This window comes from Maylandia zebra, linkage group LG11 (genome assembly GCF_041146795.1).
Source record: "Maylandia zebra isolate NMK-2024a linkage group LG11, Mzebra_GT3a, whole genome shotgun sequence".
Classification (NCBI taxonomy): Eukaryota; Metazoa; Chordata; class Actinopteri; order Cichliformes; family Cichlidae; genus Maylandia; species Maylandia zebra.
Genome location: NC_135177.1, coordinates 37,460,544 through 37,478,368, shown reverse-complemented (window position 1 = coordinate 37,478,368; position 17,825 = coordinate 37,460,544). Strand labels below are relative to the sequence as shown.

The window sequence follows — 17,825 nt, the reverse complement described above, 5'->3', positions numbered from 1 at the left end:
CTCCTGTTTAAACCTGTGAGCAGAAAATTAGGGATAATTGTTTGGGACAGAAGCTTTGTGGAGGTTGTTTGTTTGCTTTTTGGCAGCTCAGGAAATTTTGAAGTCACGCCATCCAGCATGAACGTTGAGCTTTGGACGGGGACGGCTGCAGCTAAGCTGGTGAGGAGAGTTTAGCTGCACTGCAGGTGACTGTAGAAGCAGTTTTACCCAAACGAGTGCATCGAAATTCACTTACAAACTCTCGTTCACACCCCAAAAGCTCGCAGCTCATTGATCCAGCCCGAGTCCTTTCAGACTTCAAAGCTGCTCTAACTGTCGGGCTGACATGGACACGGACGGGATGACTCTGTGGGAACAGCCCGAGTTCCTCTGGCAGTGAGGGCCTGGGCTCCTCATGACTGAGGAAGATTCATGGTGTTTATAACCTGCAGCTGAGGTGGACTTCAGATAGTAAATCGATGAATAAAACAGGAACATAAATAAATGATTAGCCCAGTAATCGCTCATGCCCTTTGGATGTCTGAGGCCCATCAAGGAGGAACTGCAGCTCACAGAAAACTGATTCTCTGCAGAGTGCTGCGATGACCTGCTGATGATGAAAACTGCTGTTTGCCATCAGCAGTGTGGAAATCCCAGCTCGTCTGCCAAGAGACAAACACGAGCGCAGGGGGGAGACCGTCACGCTGTCGGGACTATAAAACTTCAGCTGCATGTAGCTGAGATATAATGTACGAATTGTGAACATTCTCAAAACTGTATTGTACATAGGTTATACTTTTTTATTGTGTGAACTTTATTTTTGTGGAACTAAGGTTCCGTGTGTTATTGTTGAAGTGGGACATTAATCAGTGTAACGCCACCTGCGGCCACATTGCGGGTGTGGGGTTTCCTAGCCAGAGCTGTACGGACTCCACACTGGTGAGGCACGCTTTCTGTAGCTCTTCTCCCTGTACTAAATTATCCATATAAATTCGGTGTATTTGTCTTTGTTAAGTATTGGCTCCTAGGGTTAAAAGCTCTCAAAGTGTTTTCAATCGCTTTGAGTGAGAAAAATGATATTTGGAACTGCGCTTTATCTGTTGTATCATCCGTTTGTGTGGAACTGACTTGTGTTAAACAGGGTGAGGAGAAGCCTGCTGCCGCTGTGTGACACTGATTTTGCTGCTGCACTCTGTTTTATAGGTATGTGTAAATGTGTAGTTTTTGTTTTATGTGTATAATGAGCTCATGTCCCGAGGCTGTGCTCTGAGCAGTATCTTCAGCCATGTTGGGAAGAGTTAAAAAGTTGTTTGAATATGTATTATGCAATTGACCTATTTTAATGGGAATTTGAATGTTATACGTTATTGTTAGTGATTCCATAATTGTCTCTGTTTTACCCCACTGTAATATTTGATTTTGAAGTGGCGGTTGTGAAAATTATTATTTTGATAAGTTGTATTTTCTTTTATATGATGCAAGCAGAGCTGTACGGACTCCACACTGGGTGAGGAGAAGCCTGCTGCCGCTGTGTGACACTGATTTTGCTGCTGCACTCTGTTTTATAGGAATAAACCCTGTTTCCAGCCAGTCCGTGTCTGTTGTCACAACGCAGTCGACCATTTCACATCTGCTACATGCACGTCTGTGACTGAGACAAACCCGCGATGGCTTCCTTCAAAGCGCTGCTCTCTGCGCTGACCCTGCTGGCTCTGACTGTGGACGCCTCGTCTGGCCGTGAGTATTTCATTTGTTTAAGCGCCGTGTGGCTTAAAGCCGCTCGCAGTGGTGCTGCGTGATGTTTGTAGAGCATAGTTTCAATAAACCTCCCGTTTCCTTCTGTCAGCCGGGTACAGCAACTACAACTACGACCTGTCCGGTCAGGACCTGACCCGTCTCTACAACTCGCCGGTGATGACGGCTGAGAGGATGAACAGGCCGCTGGAGGGGACGTCAGTTATACTGGGACCACTCAGCCACTCCGGGGTTCGGTCGGTCCACACTGAACACAGAAACATTTCCACAAACAAACAGAAGTTGAAACCAATAATCTCAATGCTTTTGAAGATCTTTAGTTAGTTTGACTTTAATTCTGAAACATAACAAACAAAAATGTTCCCTCTGTGCCGTTTGACACTGTAAGTGTGGGAACTGAGGAGACTGTTACTGTAGAGTCACAGTTTCCTGTGCTTGCTTGTTTGTGTTTGTCGTATTTTTGTATTCAATAAAGCTCCAGATGTTTTCTTTGGATGGCGGCACAAACATTATACTGTTCCATTAAGACAACAGTGGAGCTTTTTTAATGCATATTCCAGTTTGTACAAACAGCTGAAACCCTTAAATGCATCGTTCTGATCACTGTGCTGTTGTGATTTCATTGTGCAGAAAGCAAGCAGATGTGTTAGACCAACTGAGGTCGACACGTCACATGTGCTGGAATAACAAACATTGTTCTGACAGCCGTCAACGTGAAAATCAAAGAGCAGCATCTTCAAACCTCTCGTTCTTTTGTAGGGTGACGCTAGATGATGGCTCTCAGTGGCTGATCCATAAAGGAGGCGGATTCGGATTATCCTCTCAGACGGTCGTGACTGATGCTCGACACATGAGCTCGGCCTGGACGGTAAACTTCAAACATACAACCAGCATGTCCATTTAATTACAGTCTAATCATAAACTCTGAAACGTGGCTCTATTGTGTTCAACAAGTCCACAAACAGTCAGGAAAAACAGACAAAAAAAGTAAATACCTTCAGCTCGTTGCTGGTGTGTATACTGGTGGCCAACAGAAACCATTGGAACCAGACCAAAGTGAAAAGGAGATGTTTGGCAAAAACAACCCAAAACGAGATCCTGCAGACTCCCAATTACAAACAGACACTTTATTTCCTGCACGCTGATTCTTCTTGGAATTTGTGTTGACGTGAAACTTTCAGTGAGAGTTTTAATCCAAACATTTACTTTTGATTCTTTCTGACCTTCTGTCTCGTTTTTGTCTGCAGCCTGTCAGTTCTAGAGAATTCCAGGGTTCAAAGACAGTTTCAGACTTCGTGAGTGCTGGAGGACCCAACTACAACTTAGTCTCTGATAACTGCCACCTGGCATCCTGTCGAATGATGAACCAGTAAACATGATTCAAAGTTCCTGATAATAAAGGCCACCCTCACACAGACTGTGATGTGTCTTTTCTTCCACTTGGAGGCTCCAGACTTCACAACAAACACCCCACTGACTGTAAGCTTCAGACAAACGTCTGCACACATTCATATACACAAGAATGTCTACGGATCTCCTTTCTTAAAGGCGTCTCTGACACGAGGAAAGATGACAGTCTGCATGTCTGTGGGAACTAAGGTCCCTGCTGTGGAACAGAGACACCACCACTTCCTCTCTTCACATTACACTGACAGCTGTAACCCTGGATGTCTGTGGGCTTATGGGAAATGCTGTTCACACAGTGACTACTGAAAACAAGATGAAATTATATCAGTTCTTACACATGTCTGTGTGTGACTGAGAGCCTGTTCAGAGGATGGAGGTTTCATAAAATCATAAATGAATAAAACCTTTCAGTGTCAAACAGATTGGGGTTGATGATTATTAAATCATTATTTGGGCTCAGGGACCCCCGGCTTCATCAAAGCTATTAGAAAACTCCATCAGTAAGCAATTTAAAGATAAAGATAGCACCCTTAGGTCTGTGTTACATACATCCTGTGTTTTACCACATGTTTACCTGGAACTACAGAGGGGAGGAGCCATTCTGTACAGGTGAGGGAGAAACAGGAAGTATTCAGACTCCGTGATAGAGGAGGAGGAAAACCAGGTGAGTGTTCATCCTCCTTCTATCCTCAGTCTCCGAGTCATCTTCCTCTCTGCAGAGGTAAGAGAATCACAGCGATTCTTGTGGACTGAAACTCCTCGAGTTTTAGTTTGGCAGATGTTTCAAGTTATTTTACCCCTTCAGGAAAAAACATCATTAACACCTGCAGGGAGGCTTGTAGTGGACTCCGCCCCCTGTTGCTGATAGTAGGGTGCGCCCCTCACCTGGGGACAGGTAACTGAACACAGACATGAAGCAAAGTGGGAGGGACATTCTCACATTAAAACTAATACTTCTTTATTTACAAATGACATTTTTAAGATTTCATTTAATTTCCTGGCAGTTATTTCATGGCTCAGGCTTTGCAGGGCTCGAGCGTTTTGATTGGACGCCCCCTGGTGTCTGTGCTCGGTATCTAAAGTCCAAATGCAGAACTATCGATGAAGACATTTATCAGCTGAGCTCAGTGGACACATCATACGATGAGGGAGTGTTCTGAGGGATCGGGTCAGATCTTAACTTGTTGCCATCAGGTGAGATGATTATCTGTCACTCTGTGAAAGTTTCTATGGGACGAACTATTGATCCAAATGACAGTGTATGGAAAAATGTTGTTGATGACAGAATGGGGCGCTCGTGTGCACGTTCCTTCACTTCACTGTGCATCCGTGTCCTCCTGCAGCACAAACTCAACGTTGGTCTCACATGAATAACATTGCATGAACAGCACTGTCTGCATTTGATTACAAAGATATGCCCAGACACAAACTTAGGCCCACCTCTCTGAAGTACGTTATCAATGTGCACATCCTGTCATGTGACCACGTGGATTCCTCTGCCAGAGTCATGAACTGAAAGTATTTCCACAGTCGACAGAGCAGGAAGTAGAAACACAGCGTTAGTCCCATTTTCTTTTTCTTCTGTGGTCAAAGTCTCTGAGTCAGCTGTGCCTCTGTGAGCTGGAGGGGAAATATGGAAGGATCAGCTCAATGCTGGACTGTCTCTGGATTCATTATCCTCTGACCGTCACACTTCTTTGTTTCCCAGTCTTGGGCGCGAGTCTTGTACAGACTTGTTTGTCTGATTCTTGTTCTGCACTCACAGTCAGTGTTGTTGGTTTCTCTGTCAGACTGACTGAACATGAGCGGTTTGGAGGAAGACGAGGACACAGCAGAGTCTCCAGGATCCAGCCGTCTGTCTATGAAGAGCGATCAGTCCAAAAATCCTCCTCCAGGCTTCAGTACTGATCCTGGACCCTCAGGCAAAGAGTAAGAGCCTGTTTGTGCTGTAAACTGATGTCTAAGATGATTCTGCTGCTGTGTCTGTGAGAGCAGCTTCGCTGAGCTGCTGCATTCCCACTAACACAGCAGAGCTTCAGTGGGGCTGTTCAACATCAGTTTGTTTTCCAGCAGAGAAACTAGTTTGGCCTGAAAACATCAAACTCACTGAGAAACACATGATCGAGTTCTTCTGTCTGTATCTGTATGCAGCTCAACATCTGTGAGGATTTTTTGACTGAACTGATAACGGGGAGATGGGGCGTAGAGCGCTACATCTCTGCATCAGACGGAGCCAGCTGAGGTGGCATGTCCCACCGGGAGGGGACCCGGGACACGCTCCAGAGTCTATGTCTCTCGGCTGGCCTGGGAACACCTCAGTGTTCCCCCGGAAAAGCTAGAGGAGGTGGCTAGGAGAGGGAGGTCTCTGCTTAGGTTGTTGCCCCCGCAACCCGGCCCTGGGTAATATGACCCCGGATGGGAAAAGACTGGGAAAGCATAAATCTAGCAAATAGTTCAAATCGCCTCTGAGAAACAGCAGCACCTGTCGCAATAAGGACCGCAGTTTGATAGAGAAGGTCTCAAGGGACTCAAGCATTCTTTATGGCCTGGTTTGGTTTGTATGTGTCCATGTACACACGGTTTGAATCAGTCTGAGGGAGGAGCTCTGCTGCCTCGGTACTGTGGAGTGGAGTGAGTAAGATGGGCGGTCCATGATGGGATCAGTGACTCTAATGTCCCTCATCACTCAAATACCTCCAGATTCTGGCCAGTGATGGTTCCAGTCTCATGAACCAGTTTGCTGATCCTGTTACATGCTGACATCTTTGGCACTGATGCTGCCAACCCCCCCTCTGCACCACAGACTGGTAGACATGTATGTATATGTGTGTATATACAGGGAGTGCAGAATTATTAGGCAAATGAGTATTTTGTCCACATCATCCTCTTCATGCATGTTGTCTCACTCCAAGCTGTATAGGCTTGAAAGCCTACTACCAATTAAGCATATTAGGTGATGTGCATCTCTGTAATGAGAAGGGGTGTGGTCTAATGACATCAACACCCTATATCAGGTGTGCATAATTATTAGGCAACGTCCTTTCCTTTGGCAAAATGGGTCAAAAGAAGGACTTGACAGGCTCAGAAAAGTCAAAAATAGTGAGATATCTTGCAGAGGGATGCAGCAGTCTCAAAATTGCAACGCTTCTGAAGCGTGATCATCGAACAATCAAGCGTTTCATTCAAAATAGTCAACAGGGTCGCAAGAAGCGTGTGGAAAAACCAAGGCACAAAATAACTGCCCATGAACTGAGAAAAGTCAAGCGTGCAGCTGCCAAGATGCCACTTGCCACCAGTTTGGCCATATTTCAGAGCTGCAACATCACTGGAGTGCCCAAAAGCACAAGGTGTGCAATACTCAGAGACATGGCCAAGGTAAGAAAGGCTGAAAGACGACCACCACTGAACAAGACACACAAGCTGAAACGTCAAGACTGGGCCAAGAAATATCTCAAGACTGGTTTTTCTAAGGTTTTATGGACTGATGAAATGAGAGTGAGTCTTGATGGGCCAGATGGATGGGCCCGTGGCTGGATTGGTAAAGGGCAGAGAGCTCCAGTCCCACTCAGACGCCAGCAAGGTGGAGGTGGAGTACTGGTTTGGGCTGGTATCATCAAAGATGAGCTTGTGGGGCCTTTTCGGGTTGAGGATGGAGTCAAGCTCAACTCCCAGTCCTACTGCCAGTTTCTGGAAGACACCTTCTTCAAGCAGTGGTACAGGAAGAAGTCTGCATCCTTCAAGAAAAACATGATTTTCATGCAGGACAATGCTCCATCACACGCGTCCAAGTACTCCACAGCGTGGCTGGCAAGAAAGGGTATAAAAGAAGAAAAACTAATGACATGGCCTCCTTGTTCACCTGATCTGGACCCCATTGAGAACCTGTGGTCCATCATCAAATGTGAGATTTACAAGGAGGGAAAACAGTACACCTCTCTGAACAGTGTCTGGGAGGCTGTGGTTGCTGCTGCACGCAATGTTGATGGTGAACAGATCAAAACACTGACAGAATCCATGGATGGCAGGCTTTTGAGTGTCCTTGCAAAGAAAGGTGGCTATATTGGTCGCTGATTTGTTTTTGTTTTGTTTTTGAATGTCAGAAATGTATATTTGTGAATGTGGAGATGTTATATTGGTGTCACTGGTAAAAATAAATAATTGAAATGGGTATATATTTGTTTTTTGTTAAGTTGCCTAATAATTCTGCACAGTAATAGTCACCTGCACACACAGATATCCCCCTAAAATAGCTAAAACTAAAAACAAACTAAAAACTACTTCCAAAAACATTCAGCTTTGATATTAATGAGTTTTTTGGGTTCATTGGGAACATGGTTGTTGTTCAATAATAAAATTATTCCTCAAAAATACAACTTGCCTAATAATTCTGCACTCCCTGTATATACATATATGTAAGCTTACATGAGGCTGTACGCTAAGTGGAAGGAAGGGGGCCGGGGACTGGTGAGTGTCAGCACCACAGTCCAGGATGAGACAACAAACATCCACGAATACATCACAAAGATGGCCCCAACCGACCGAGTGCTCAGTGAACACCTCAGGCAGCAGAAACCCAAGAAAGAGGAGGGAGACGAGGAACCATCATGGAAGGACAGGCCCCTGCACGGTATGTACCACCGGCAGATAGAGGAGGCTGATATCCAGAAATCCTACCAGTGGCTGGACAAAGCTGGACTGAAAGGAAAGCTCGAGAAATACCAAGAGCTGGAGAAGACGTGGAGGGTGAAGGTAACGGTGGTCTCCGTGGTGATCGGAGCACTAGGTGCGGTGACTCCCAGGCTAGGTGAGTGGCTCCAGCAGATCCCCGGAACAACATCGGAGATCTCTGTCCAGAAGAGCGCAGTCCTGGGAACAGCTGAGATACTGCAGGACCCTCAAGCTCCCAGGCCTCTGGTAGAGGACCCGAGCTTGAAGGATAAACCGCCCGCAGGGGCGAGTGGGGAATTTATTTATTTGTTTAATACACACACACACACACACACACACACACACACACACACACTGCTCGTGCCTATGGTACGACAACTTTTCTCCGTGCCCCTGGTACACTGCGCAGAAACACCTTGCCCCACACACACACACACACACAGGCAACAATACCAAAGTATTTCGAGTGCGTTACTGTCACACACATGTGAGACTCTTTTCTGCATATATTTTTGCACAGACTTCTGCTGGGCTGTGCAAAAACAAAACGACTGCTTGAATCAGTTAAGAGCAGCAAAAACTGTCCTTGGAAAAATAAACTGGGTAATTGAGTATTGAATATTTTTCTTGTTTGACCAACATTTTAGTGCATTTTTATTATAAGAATGTGAACATTGGTGAAGAGACGCACTCTGACCTCCAGGTCAGCTAAAACATGCATGAAACACAGTGATTCACCGCCCAGAGTCACACCGTCAGCAGAGCTGCGCACGGCGCCAGGGCGTCCTTAATACAGCAGCAGTGCTGAAAAAGGTCGAAGGTACACGAGGAGGCCTCCATGAAGGAGAGATCAGACGAGTTCAAATCAGACGTGTTTTCGCGGTTCTGCACGTTCAGCCGCCGTTTCAGGTGACAAAACACTGACAGTCATCACTCACAAAATAATGACAAAAGAAAGAAAATGCAGGAGTTTGGATATTTCACGATCAAAATAATGAATCAGAATAAGAGGTGCAGCTCGGCGTTAGATCTCTTTATCTTGAGGAATCTCGTCGGTGCGACAGACGTTCAGTTCAGTTCATTTTTATTTCAAACATTTCAAACATGTGCCTTCACAATCATTACAAAATATCATTCCATTATTTGTTTGAAAAGGAGTAGGCTGAAGTATTTACTTATTTGTCCCTACCCCCTCAAGTTTTACCTCTCATTCATTTAATTTTTTTTTTTGTCTTAAATTAAACAAACAACATATGAAACATATAAACATATGAAGTAAAACAAAACATAACATACATAAATCAAAAACAAGAAATTAGCAAGCCCCACCACAGTATAGTTTCTTTCATATGAAAAATACAGAATGTGTATATTTGCAGATACACAAGTTATGGAAAAACAACAAACCAAAACAAAACAAAAAAACAACCAAAAAAGAACCGCAACACCATTACCAGCAACATTACCATCCTGGGTTAACCCCGTTTTCTTCATTCTTATACTTATTTAAAATTAGGTTTTTATATTTTACTTTAAACTGTTTTATGTTTTGACTGTCTTTTATTTCTTCTGTTAGTGAATCGCGTGAATCGTGTGAATCGCGTTCGGTGTTAGAGACCTGGATCTTCAGAGATCAACCCACGGATGTCTTCACATAGTGAAAGAAGCGCCACTGTTGCTGGACCCGTCCATCGAGCGCAGAGTGGAGGACATGTAGAAGTCGGAGGTGACTCTGGAGAAGCGGCGTGGGGCCTTTCCGAGACACCAAAGGTCCCTGAAGATCCTCCTGAACTGGTTCCTGAAGTTCAGCCCCACCAAGGCGTACAGCATCGGGTTCAGGCAGCAGTGCAAGTAAGCAATGGTCTGCGACGCTGTCAGGGCCATCTCCAGCATGTCCGCCTCATCACACGAGTACTCCTGAAACACGGTGACCGTGTTGTACAGCAGCACTATGTTGTAGGGCAGGTGGCAGATGATGAACACGGCCACAACCACCAGCATCTCCCACACCTCTCTGTGGTGCTGGAGATTCTTGGTCTTAAGCAGGGTGATGATGATGCCACTGAAGCAGAAGATCGTGATGAAGAGTGGCAGGAAGAAACCCACGCTGATCTGAGTGATGGGGACGGCCACCCTCACCGCCATGGCTGGGCCTTCAAACTTGAGCTCACAGACGTACGCAGGAGTCGGCCACGACCACAGCTCGTTGTAGACAATGAATGGTAGCGCCAGCACAAACAGCAGGTCGGCGATGGCCACGTTGATCAGGTAGATGTCAGTCATGCACTTGATCCTCTTGTAGAAGGCGTAGGTGACAATGACCATGCTGTTCCCCACGAGGCCCAGGATGCAGAAGATGGAGTGGATGTACAGGCCGATCACCTTCACCACATTCGGGTTGTTGTGAAAAACACAAAAACCATCATAATCTAGGTAGTCACTGACATTATATTCATATTCATAGTAGGACATCTCCGTGGTGTATGGTTGGTTGGACATCAAATCCTCTGCAGAGTAGATCACTATAAAGGAAGCAGAGAGTAAACATCAAACTACAGCAAAGGTGTCTGATGGACTCACAGTGAAATGATCTCTTGCCACCCTAGTTTAGCATATGACAGTGATGTATATGTATATAAGACAGCATTAAATGGTAAATGGCCTGTATTTATATAGCGCTTTACTCGTCCCCAAGGACCCCAAAGCACTTTACACATCCAGTCATCCACCCATTCACACACTGGTGATGGCAGCTACATTGTAGCCACAGCCACCCTGGGGCGCACTGACAGAGGCGAGGCTGCCGGACACTGGCGCCACCGGGCCCTCTGACCACCACCAGTAGGCAACGGGTGAAGTGTCTTGCCCAAGGACACAACGACAGAGACCGTCCGAGCCGGGGCTCGAACCGGCAACCTTCCGATTACAAGACGAACTGCCAACTCGCATTAACACTTTGAGCCGAGCTACAGTTAAGACTGAATATAAACTCTAAAGCTGAATATATTGCACAGTGTTACCCCCACTCCCCCGCCTCTACCATTAACAAATGGTTCAGCCCACAGCGTGGAGCCGCTATATTTCTTGTTGTCAGTAGCAACCGATGCCTATTATTGTTCCAGAGCACTTTTTGAACAACACCGTGGATTTCACACAGCTGGTTGGTTATGACACTGTGGAAATGGACTGAAGGTGAGTGTTATTAACTCTCAGTGCGCTGCGAATCACATGACTGATTTCAGCTGACATAGCAACAAGCTGCAGCCGCGCTGAGTCTCTATTCCTTCTTGTGTTGAACGTTCGGACTTCCTATTTTTACATTTTAATGACAGGTGACTAAACCCAGAGTTAGGATGAAATATATACAAAAGCTTTGCTTTTTCCTGAATACTATTGTCACACAAAGAGTAAAGAAAGAAAAAAGGCAACACGTGAGATTTAGTTGTTTAGGACGAAGTTTTGGGAGTGATGGCAGCGAGTGAGAGAGTTTTGAGATGTTTAGCATGGAGTGTGTAGTCAGCGTGTTGTGTGTGTGTTGTGTGTCAGTGAGGGCACTAATGAATAATAATAATAATAATGGATACTTTATTGATCCCCATGGGGAAATTACTTGTTTTTCTCTGCATTTGACCCATTCACTCAGTGAAGCAGTGGGCAGCCCACTAAGCAGGCGCCCGGGGAGCAGTGTGTAGGGACGGTACCTTGCTCAGGGGTACCTCAGGGTAGCCGTTAAGTGGATTCGAACCGCCGACCTTCCGATCATGGGGCGACCACTTTACCTACTGAGCTATCCCTGCCCCCCAAAAATAAGTTGTTTGGTTATTTTGTCCGTCTGTTAGTTCACACAGTGTTTCTTCGTGCGAGGTGAGGAACTCTTCGTCCAACCCGCTGCTGTGCCCGCACGATCTGACTCCCCCTCTCACTCTCTGCTGTGGTATGATAGACGACGTCACGAAGAGGAGAGTTCTGGGTTTTTTGTGAATGTGACAAAGGCTGCAGGGCAAACACTGTCTCCAGGTGGAAACAGGAGCAGTGATGCACGTCCTGCTGTCAGGCCTGCAGCTTTGTCCCTGTGCTGTTCTCTGTCTCGTGGCCACAAACTCATTTTCTTCACTGACACAAATGATTCGTGCGGCATCTTATTGTGACACCTGCTTGTTCTCTCATTGTAGTTTCAGTAGTTTTAAATGTTTGTACTAAGACGCGCCGGACGCACTGACTTTTAGATAAATAGTTTTTAAAATGTGACAGTTTATATTTGCATTTCAACTTTAGTAAAATTATTCACTAAACATATTTGTGGTTTTTACAGTAAAGCGAATATAACTACGACTAGGATTTGATGTTTTTGTGTGATTTCAGATCAGTTGTGTTACTACAGCTGAATGATACCAAACAAGGCGAGGTAACAAAAGATGTAAGGGTGAAACACAAAGTAGTGAAAAGTGTGCGGTTATGTCGTGCTCCCCAGAGGGTGAACCCAACAAATCATGAAAAATGAGCTTTTTGTTCATGACGGTGCAGATTTCTGACATTTTGTGTAAATTTAAGCAACAATCAGATTTTTCTAACAAAGTGTGAAGCTTCAGTTAGACTTGTGTTTGTAAATGAACCGCCCCATGTTGTGTAGCTTTACCGGGCTACATATTTATTTATTATACAGGCTACACAGTACTTAACATTCAAACTCACACGTGTAACTGAGGTGTTTCATTATGTGGGCTAAAGAAAATAATTCAGTTACACAAACGTGCAGATTCAGTGCATGTGAACCATTGTAACCATATGTAACATATGTGTTTAAAAAGGCTTTGATTTGACCCCCCCCACCCCATTTCATTTCCATGCCAGCCTAAGAAAATGTCTCTTGATCCACCCGTGCTTCATAATAATTCAATAAAATCCACGTTCTTCATCTGCATCTCTGCAAACACTTAGCAGCATTACTAAAGCCAAAACACGTCTAAAGTAACAGGTCACAGTAACAACAAAAAGGCTGATCAGCAGCAGGAGGAGAGTCTGAGCACCAATCCAGGCCTAACATTCCTGAGAAGCACGAACACGCCAAAGTGAAAGGGTGACCTGACTGTCAGGTTCAGGAAGGAGGCGACCTGTACGGATACAACCTGCAAATAGAAAACCTGTTTACACCTGTGTGATGTAATGACCTGCAGTGTGAGGGAATGAAGGACCTACCAGCAACGCAGGAGAGGGAGGCAGTTCAAGCAAAGTGAAAGTGAAGCAGCTCAGAGGCAGCGTGCTGTGTGCAGGAAAGACAAAGGACCCACAATGCAGAACAGAGAGTTAACTTAGGACGCAGCTTTATTTCGAGGGAAACTCCTCATTACAATAGACGTGACAAAAACAAACCAAAACTTCAAATGCAGAACTGGGGAACAGGCACCTAGAAACTAAGAATACTTGGGCCACGAAGGGAGGAGACGCAGCACAAAGAGGGCACAATGTGACGAAGAGCATAGGAAGAAGCAGACACTAAATACAAGTGGAGAACAGGGCAAAGAGGAAACACCTGGGAACACGGCTGGCACAGACAAAACAGGGAAGAGCAAAACAGACGGGAGACTAACAAAGTAAAACAGGAAGTACACAGAGATGCAGACTGACTGAATACAGACTAACAATGACACATCATAATGAAATTGACTACTACTAATAATACATACCAGAAAACATTCGGTCACCGACCCAGGACTGCGACACTCATACCTGTGACAGGTAACCAGTTGAGCAGGAAATAAGGCATGGCCTCTCAACTCCTCCTTCTGATTCTTATTCAGCTGGGTCTTCAAAAGAGTTCCTGTCGGATTTCTCAGACTTTTTCTCTGATTTAGTGCTCAGCTCAGGTAGAATAATTATTGTGGGTGATTTTAACATCCATGAAAACGATCAGACAGCAGAGGGTTTTCAGGAAACACTGTTAAATGTTCAGTTTCTATGCCACGTGTTAAAACAAGATCTAGAGTGTGATTAAAGTGGTGGGTGGGTTCTTTTACAGTCTAATAACAGATTAAATGCCGTGTTGAGGCTGTCATTCTTAGCATCTACATGGATGTTAAAATCACCCACAATAATTATTTTATCTGAGCTGCAGTGACCAACGTTCCCTGTAATGTTTCACGTGTCTGAACACACAAACTCCCCGAGCGGTCCTTGGACCACTGTGAGCGACAGCAGACGTGCACTGTGGTCACGCCAGCATCGAATCATCCAAGTTACATGTTTTATTAAACTAATCAAATTACAGCATTTATGTTAGACTACTTTTAATTAACTGCTTTAGCCCACTTACAATGAAAATTTTAAAAAATTTGGGAGACCACCAGGGGGACGTAAGGAAGATGGCAGCATAAGCTTGCAGCTCCCGGTCAAAACTCGAAAGAAAACCAGAATTCGAATATTTCCACCGCTAAACCGTGTAATAAATGCCATGGAAGGTGGAAGAAGGTCAAAAAGACAAGGAAACATTAAGGACTTTGTGAAACAAGCGGAGCTGGCAAGAGGAGGCAGCGCAGACATGTCCGAGAACAGCGTGCAAGGCGAGCAGATGGAAGGAGATGCAGCTAGCCACCCTCACGCAGACTTCCAGGACATCATTAAGGAAATTCACTCACTTAAAGCAGAGTTTAAAACTGAGTTTGCCACGTTTAAGAAAGACATCACACAAGAAATGAAGGACGAATTCGACAGTTTCAAGAAAGACATACAGATGGACAATGACTCACAACATCCACCGAAGCACCTCAGGAGTTGAATTTTCTTCAATGTCCAAGTCCGTCACCTGATCCTAACCCCGCTCAGCATTTCACTCTGAACTTTGGACAGAAAGGCCACAAACAAACATCAGCTGCAGGTTGGTGCAGTAAAGCTGTGGCAGAGCATTAAACAGCAGGAAACCAGCATTCAGGCTGTCAGTGCCAGCAAAGGGTTTGGAATAAAGTAATAGAAACAATCATTTTATTTTCAGTTACTTCATTTGTCCAAATTCTTTAGAGCCTCTAAAACAAAGGGATTGTGCTAACAGTACTCCAGTTTCTCCCATTTTTAATCCGTTTGTCCAACCCACTGAATTAAAGCTGAAAGGCTGCACTTCAGCTACATCTGACTGGTTTCATGTCACTGTGCTAATGTCCATTAGAAAATAAGTCTCTATACAAATATTTATGGAGCTCCAGAAGTGGAGGCTGCTGAGGGGGCACTACTGCACAAAGCGGCGAGCAGTGAAGCAGCTCGTGTTGCTGAGACGTGCCCGTCAGTCCACTACAGGAGGTTTTTGTAAAGCTTTTATTTTGATATTTTCTTTGACCAGTAAATTTGCATATTAGCTAAATATTTAGTTCCCCGTAACATTTAGATTTAAATATAAAAAGGTACAAATTTTGTCCTAAATGTGTCATAAAATTTCAGCATATTTTAGTTACAGTCTAGAAATCCACGTCAGTAAATCCTTTCATACGTGCAGGTTGAGCTCTTTCTGCTGATGTGATGAAACCTGTTTACGAGCAGCAGCGTGGAAACTCCGGCTCATCTGCCAAGAGACAAACAGCAGAGATAACTGAGTCCAAGCAGGGAGTCTGTCAGGACTATCAAACGTCTCTCTGAGCTGTGACGGGACAAATGTCCACGATGGGTTCCTTCAAAGTGCTCCTCTGTGCGCTGACTCTGACGGCCCTGACCGTGGACTCCTCGTCTGGTAAAAAGTTTTAATGTTGTGGTGAGGTTTAAAAGCAGCTGCGTGGCTGGTTGTACAGAACACAGATTACATCAAACTAACAGCGTTTCCTTCTGACAGGAGGATACAGCAACTACGACCTGTCGGGTCAGCAGCTCACAGATCTCTACAACTCTCCAGTGTACAAAGCTGAATGGATGGTCCGACCGCTTGGATCCAGTCCACGTTTGGACCGCTCAGCCACACCGGCGTCAGGGCAGGCTACACGCTCACCGTATTTATTTAAAAACCTGCTGCTTTCACTACTGCTGATGTCCATCTGGAATCCACCGTCGCCGCAGAAGAAGACGCTGCCTGAGATTCCTTCAGTTTTCTTCAGTTCCACTTTGCAGCAGCTCCTGCTGATGGCTGCAGTGATGGGTCATCATACCTGAGCCCAGACTGGTTTTTATGTTTCCAGGCTAGAAACGTTTTTAACCTTTGCTACAAAACAAAGACAAACCACGGCCTGGCCGAAGCTTTGACATCACAACTCTTTGCTATTCTTTGAAAAGGCTCAGATTGCGTCCAACTGTCGCATTTCTTACTCTGTCCAGGCTCCGCTGCACTTCCTACATCCTCAGATTCGTTCCTTTGCTTCCTTGAGTTCACAGATGCGCTTTGACAGCTCGAATCTCAGACTCTCAGATGTTTGATGAGCGCAGCGTCAGACTCGTTACGTTTTCTCTTCCCTCAGAGTGACGCTCGCTGATGGAGCTCAGTGGCTGATCCACAAAGGTCAGGACTACGGCATCTCCTCTGACACGGTGGTGACCAGCGCTCGGCACATGAGCTCAGCCTGGAAGGTAAGTCAGAGTTTGAACTGAAGCTTTGAGCCAGACATTTTTGAAAGAGTGATGAGTTGCTGAACATAAAGATATTTCCTCTGTGGAGTAAAATGTGTGTTTCAGTGAATGATGAGCAGTATGGAGGCAGAATGAAGCACTAAAGTGTGCGTTCCCTGCAGCCCGTGTTTCACCTGAGCAGACAGTTTAACGGGAGGAAGAAAGTTGCTGATTTTGTGAAACGTGGAGGAGAAACCTACAACGCCCTCTTCAACTGCCACGTAGCTTCTATTACAATGATGCTGCAGTAAACCTGATTTCTTCATGATACAGGTGAAAGGTCCCAGACAGCGTCACAGGTGGATGTTGTTGTTCCAGCGTTCACACAGTCCGCTTCATGAACTCAAACTTCACTGAATCTGCATCTGAACGACCACACGGTGTAAGATGTCATGTGCTGTTCTCAGTTTACTACCTGGTAAAGATCCTGATACATTAAATCTGTGCAGTTTTAACGAAGACTACACACAGCCTGCAGCGCCCCCTGGTGTTTGTTTCTAAGTTCAGACATGCCCATTATGATAAACTCCTCAGAGCAGCGGTGGGCAACTCCAGGCCCCAAGGGCCGGTGTCCTGCAGGTTTTAGATCGCACCCTGGGTCAACACACCTGAATCACATGATTAGCTCATTAGCAGGCCTCTGGAGAACTTCAGGAAATGCTGAGGAGTCATTTCGCCCTTTAAATCAGCTGTGATGGATCAAGGACACATCTAACACCTGCAGGACGCGGCACTCGAGGCCTGCAGTTGCCTACTGCTGCCTTAGAGCAACATACGTCCCAATCACTGCGTAACAACACATCAGTGTCATAAATAAAACATTAATGCTAAACCAGTTTCCGTCTGTGTGTGCACGTGTTTCCGTTCAGTCTTTTAGTATTCTGACTCTGTTGTCTCTGCACTGTATTCGTGTTCACAGGCTTTGAATCATTCATGACGTAAATCCAAACGAGCTCATTAATGTCACGAGAGCAAACCAACATTTCAAATCAAACACTTCCTGTGTGTCGGTGTGAACGTGGCGGTAAACATTCACCCGGAGACCTTTTGAAGCCTCTTTAGTTCTTCGTGAAGTGAAGCTCTGCAAACTCTCCCACGGGGCTCACATTCTTCTGCAGTCACGTCACGGACGCCAACACTTCAGAGACGCTGACGTCGGCCTGAAGAGCAAACTGATTATTGTGCAGATTGCCGTGAAACGCCCGCAGCAGACGATGGGAATTGGCAGGGATCCCTCTGAACGGGACATCCCATAATGAGTGAGGTCAGGCTCCGGTGTGAAAGAAGCGATGGTCGTGTGGTGCGACGGCCTCGGTTGGTCAGCAGGCGCAGAAAGCCTCTGACGTCACACATCTGAGGAATCTCCGCTCGTGCAAACACACACACGCCGAGGATGCATCCTTACATCCTTACCGTGTGCAGACGCAGGAGTCCTGCACATC

The 17,825-nt window shown here is 45.5% G+C and overlaps 2 protein-coding genes and 1 long non-coding RNA gene across 5 annotated transcripts; 2 read left to right on the top strand and 1 right to left on the bottom strand.

Moving 5' to 3' along the window:
- Window positions 1-848: 848 nt before the first annotated feature.
- LOC143421182 (uncharacterized) lies at window positions 849-3,563 on the top strand. Of its 2 annotated transcripts, none has more exons than XM_076890354.1 (5): window positions 849-918; window positions 1,548-1,716; window positions 1,826-1,970; window positions 2,494-2,602; window positions 2,982-3,563. In XM_076890354.1, the coding sequence occupies exons 2-5, from the start codon at window positions 1,647-1,649 to the stop codon at window positions 3,105-3,107; spliced, it is 450 nt and encodes a 149-aa protein (XP_076746469.1). In that variant the 5' UTR covers window positions 849-918; window positions 1,548-1,646; the 3' UTR covers window positions 3,108-3,563. The 2 variants fall into 2 exon arrangements, with proteins under 2 accessions (XP_076746469.1, XP_076746470.1); XM_076890355.1 differs by lacking the exon at window positions 849-918 and adding an exon at window positions 1,225-1,486 and having other exon boundaries at window positions 1,549-1,716.
- A 4,915-nt stretch (window positions 3,564-8,478) lies between these two features.
- LOC143420908 (C-C chemokine receptor type 6-like) lies at window positions 8,479-10,281 on the bottom strand. Its single transcript, XM_076889559.1, has one exon. It carries the CDS (start codon window positions 10,279-10,281, stop codon window positions 9,460-9,462), a length of 822 nt encoding a protein of 273 aa, XP_076745674.1. The 3' UTR covers window positions 8,479-9,459.
- A 650-nt stretch (window positions 10,282-10,931) lies between these two features.
- LOC143421181 (uncharacterized) lies at window positions 10,932-16,893 on the top strand. Of its 2 annotated transcripts, none has more exons than XR_013100925.1 (3): window positions 10,932-11,001; window positions 15,290-15,520; window positions 15,620-16,893. It is a non-coding gene; the product is annotated as an uncharacterized LOC143421181 (long non-coding RNA). The 2 variants fall into 2 exon arrangements; XR_013100924.1 differs by lacking the exon at window positions 10,932-11,001 and adding an exon at window positions 14,421-14,680.
- Window positions 16,894-17,825: the final 932 nt, after the last annotated feature.

Coding starts and splice junctions, on each gene's coding strand:
- LOC143420908 (XM_076889559.1), bottom strand. CDS start 10,281: ATGTCCTACTATGAATATGAATATAATGTCAGTGACTACCTAGATTAT.
- LOC143421182 (XM_076890354.1), top strand. CDS start 1,647: ATGGCTTCCTTCAAAGCGCTGCTCTCTGCGCTGACCCTGCTGGCTCTG. Junction 1,717..1,825: donor TGTGGACGCCTCGTCTGGCC/GTGAGTATTTCA, acceptor TCCTTCTGTCAG/CCGGGTACAGCAACTACAAC. Junction 1,971..2,493: donor CTCAGCCACTCCGGGGTTCG/GTCGGTCCACAC, acceptor GTTCTTTTGTAG/GGTGACGCTAGATGATGGCT.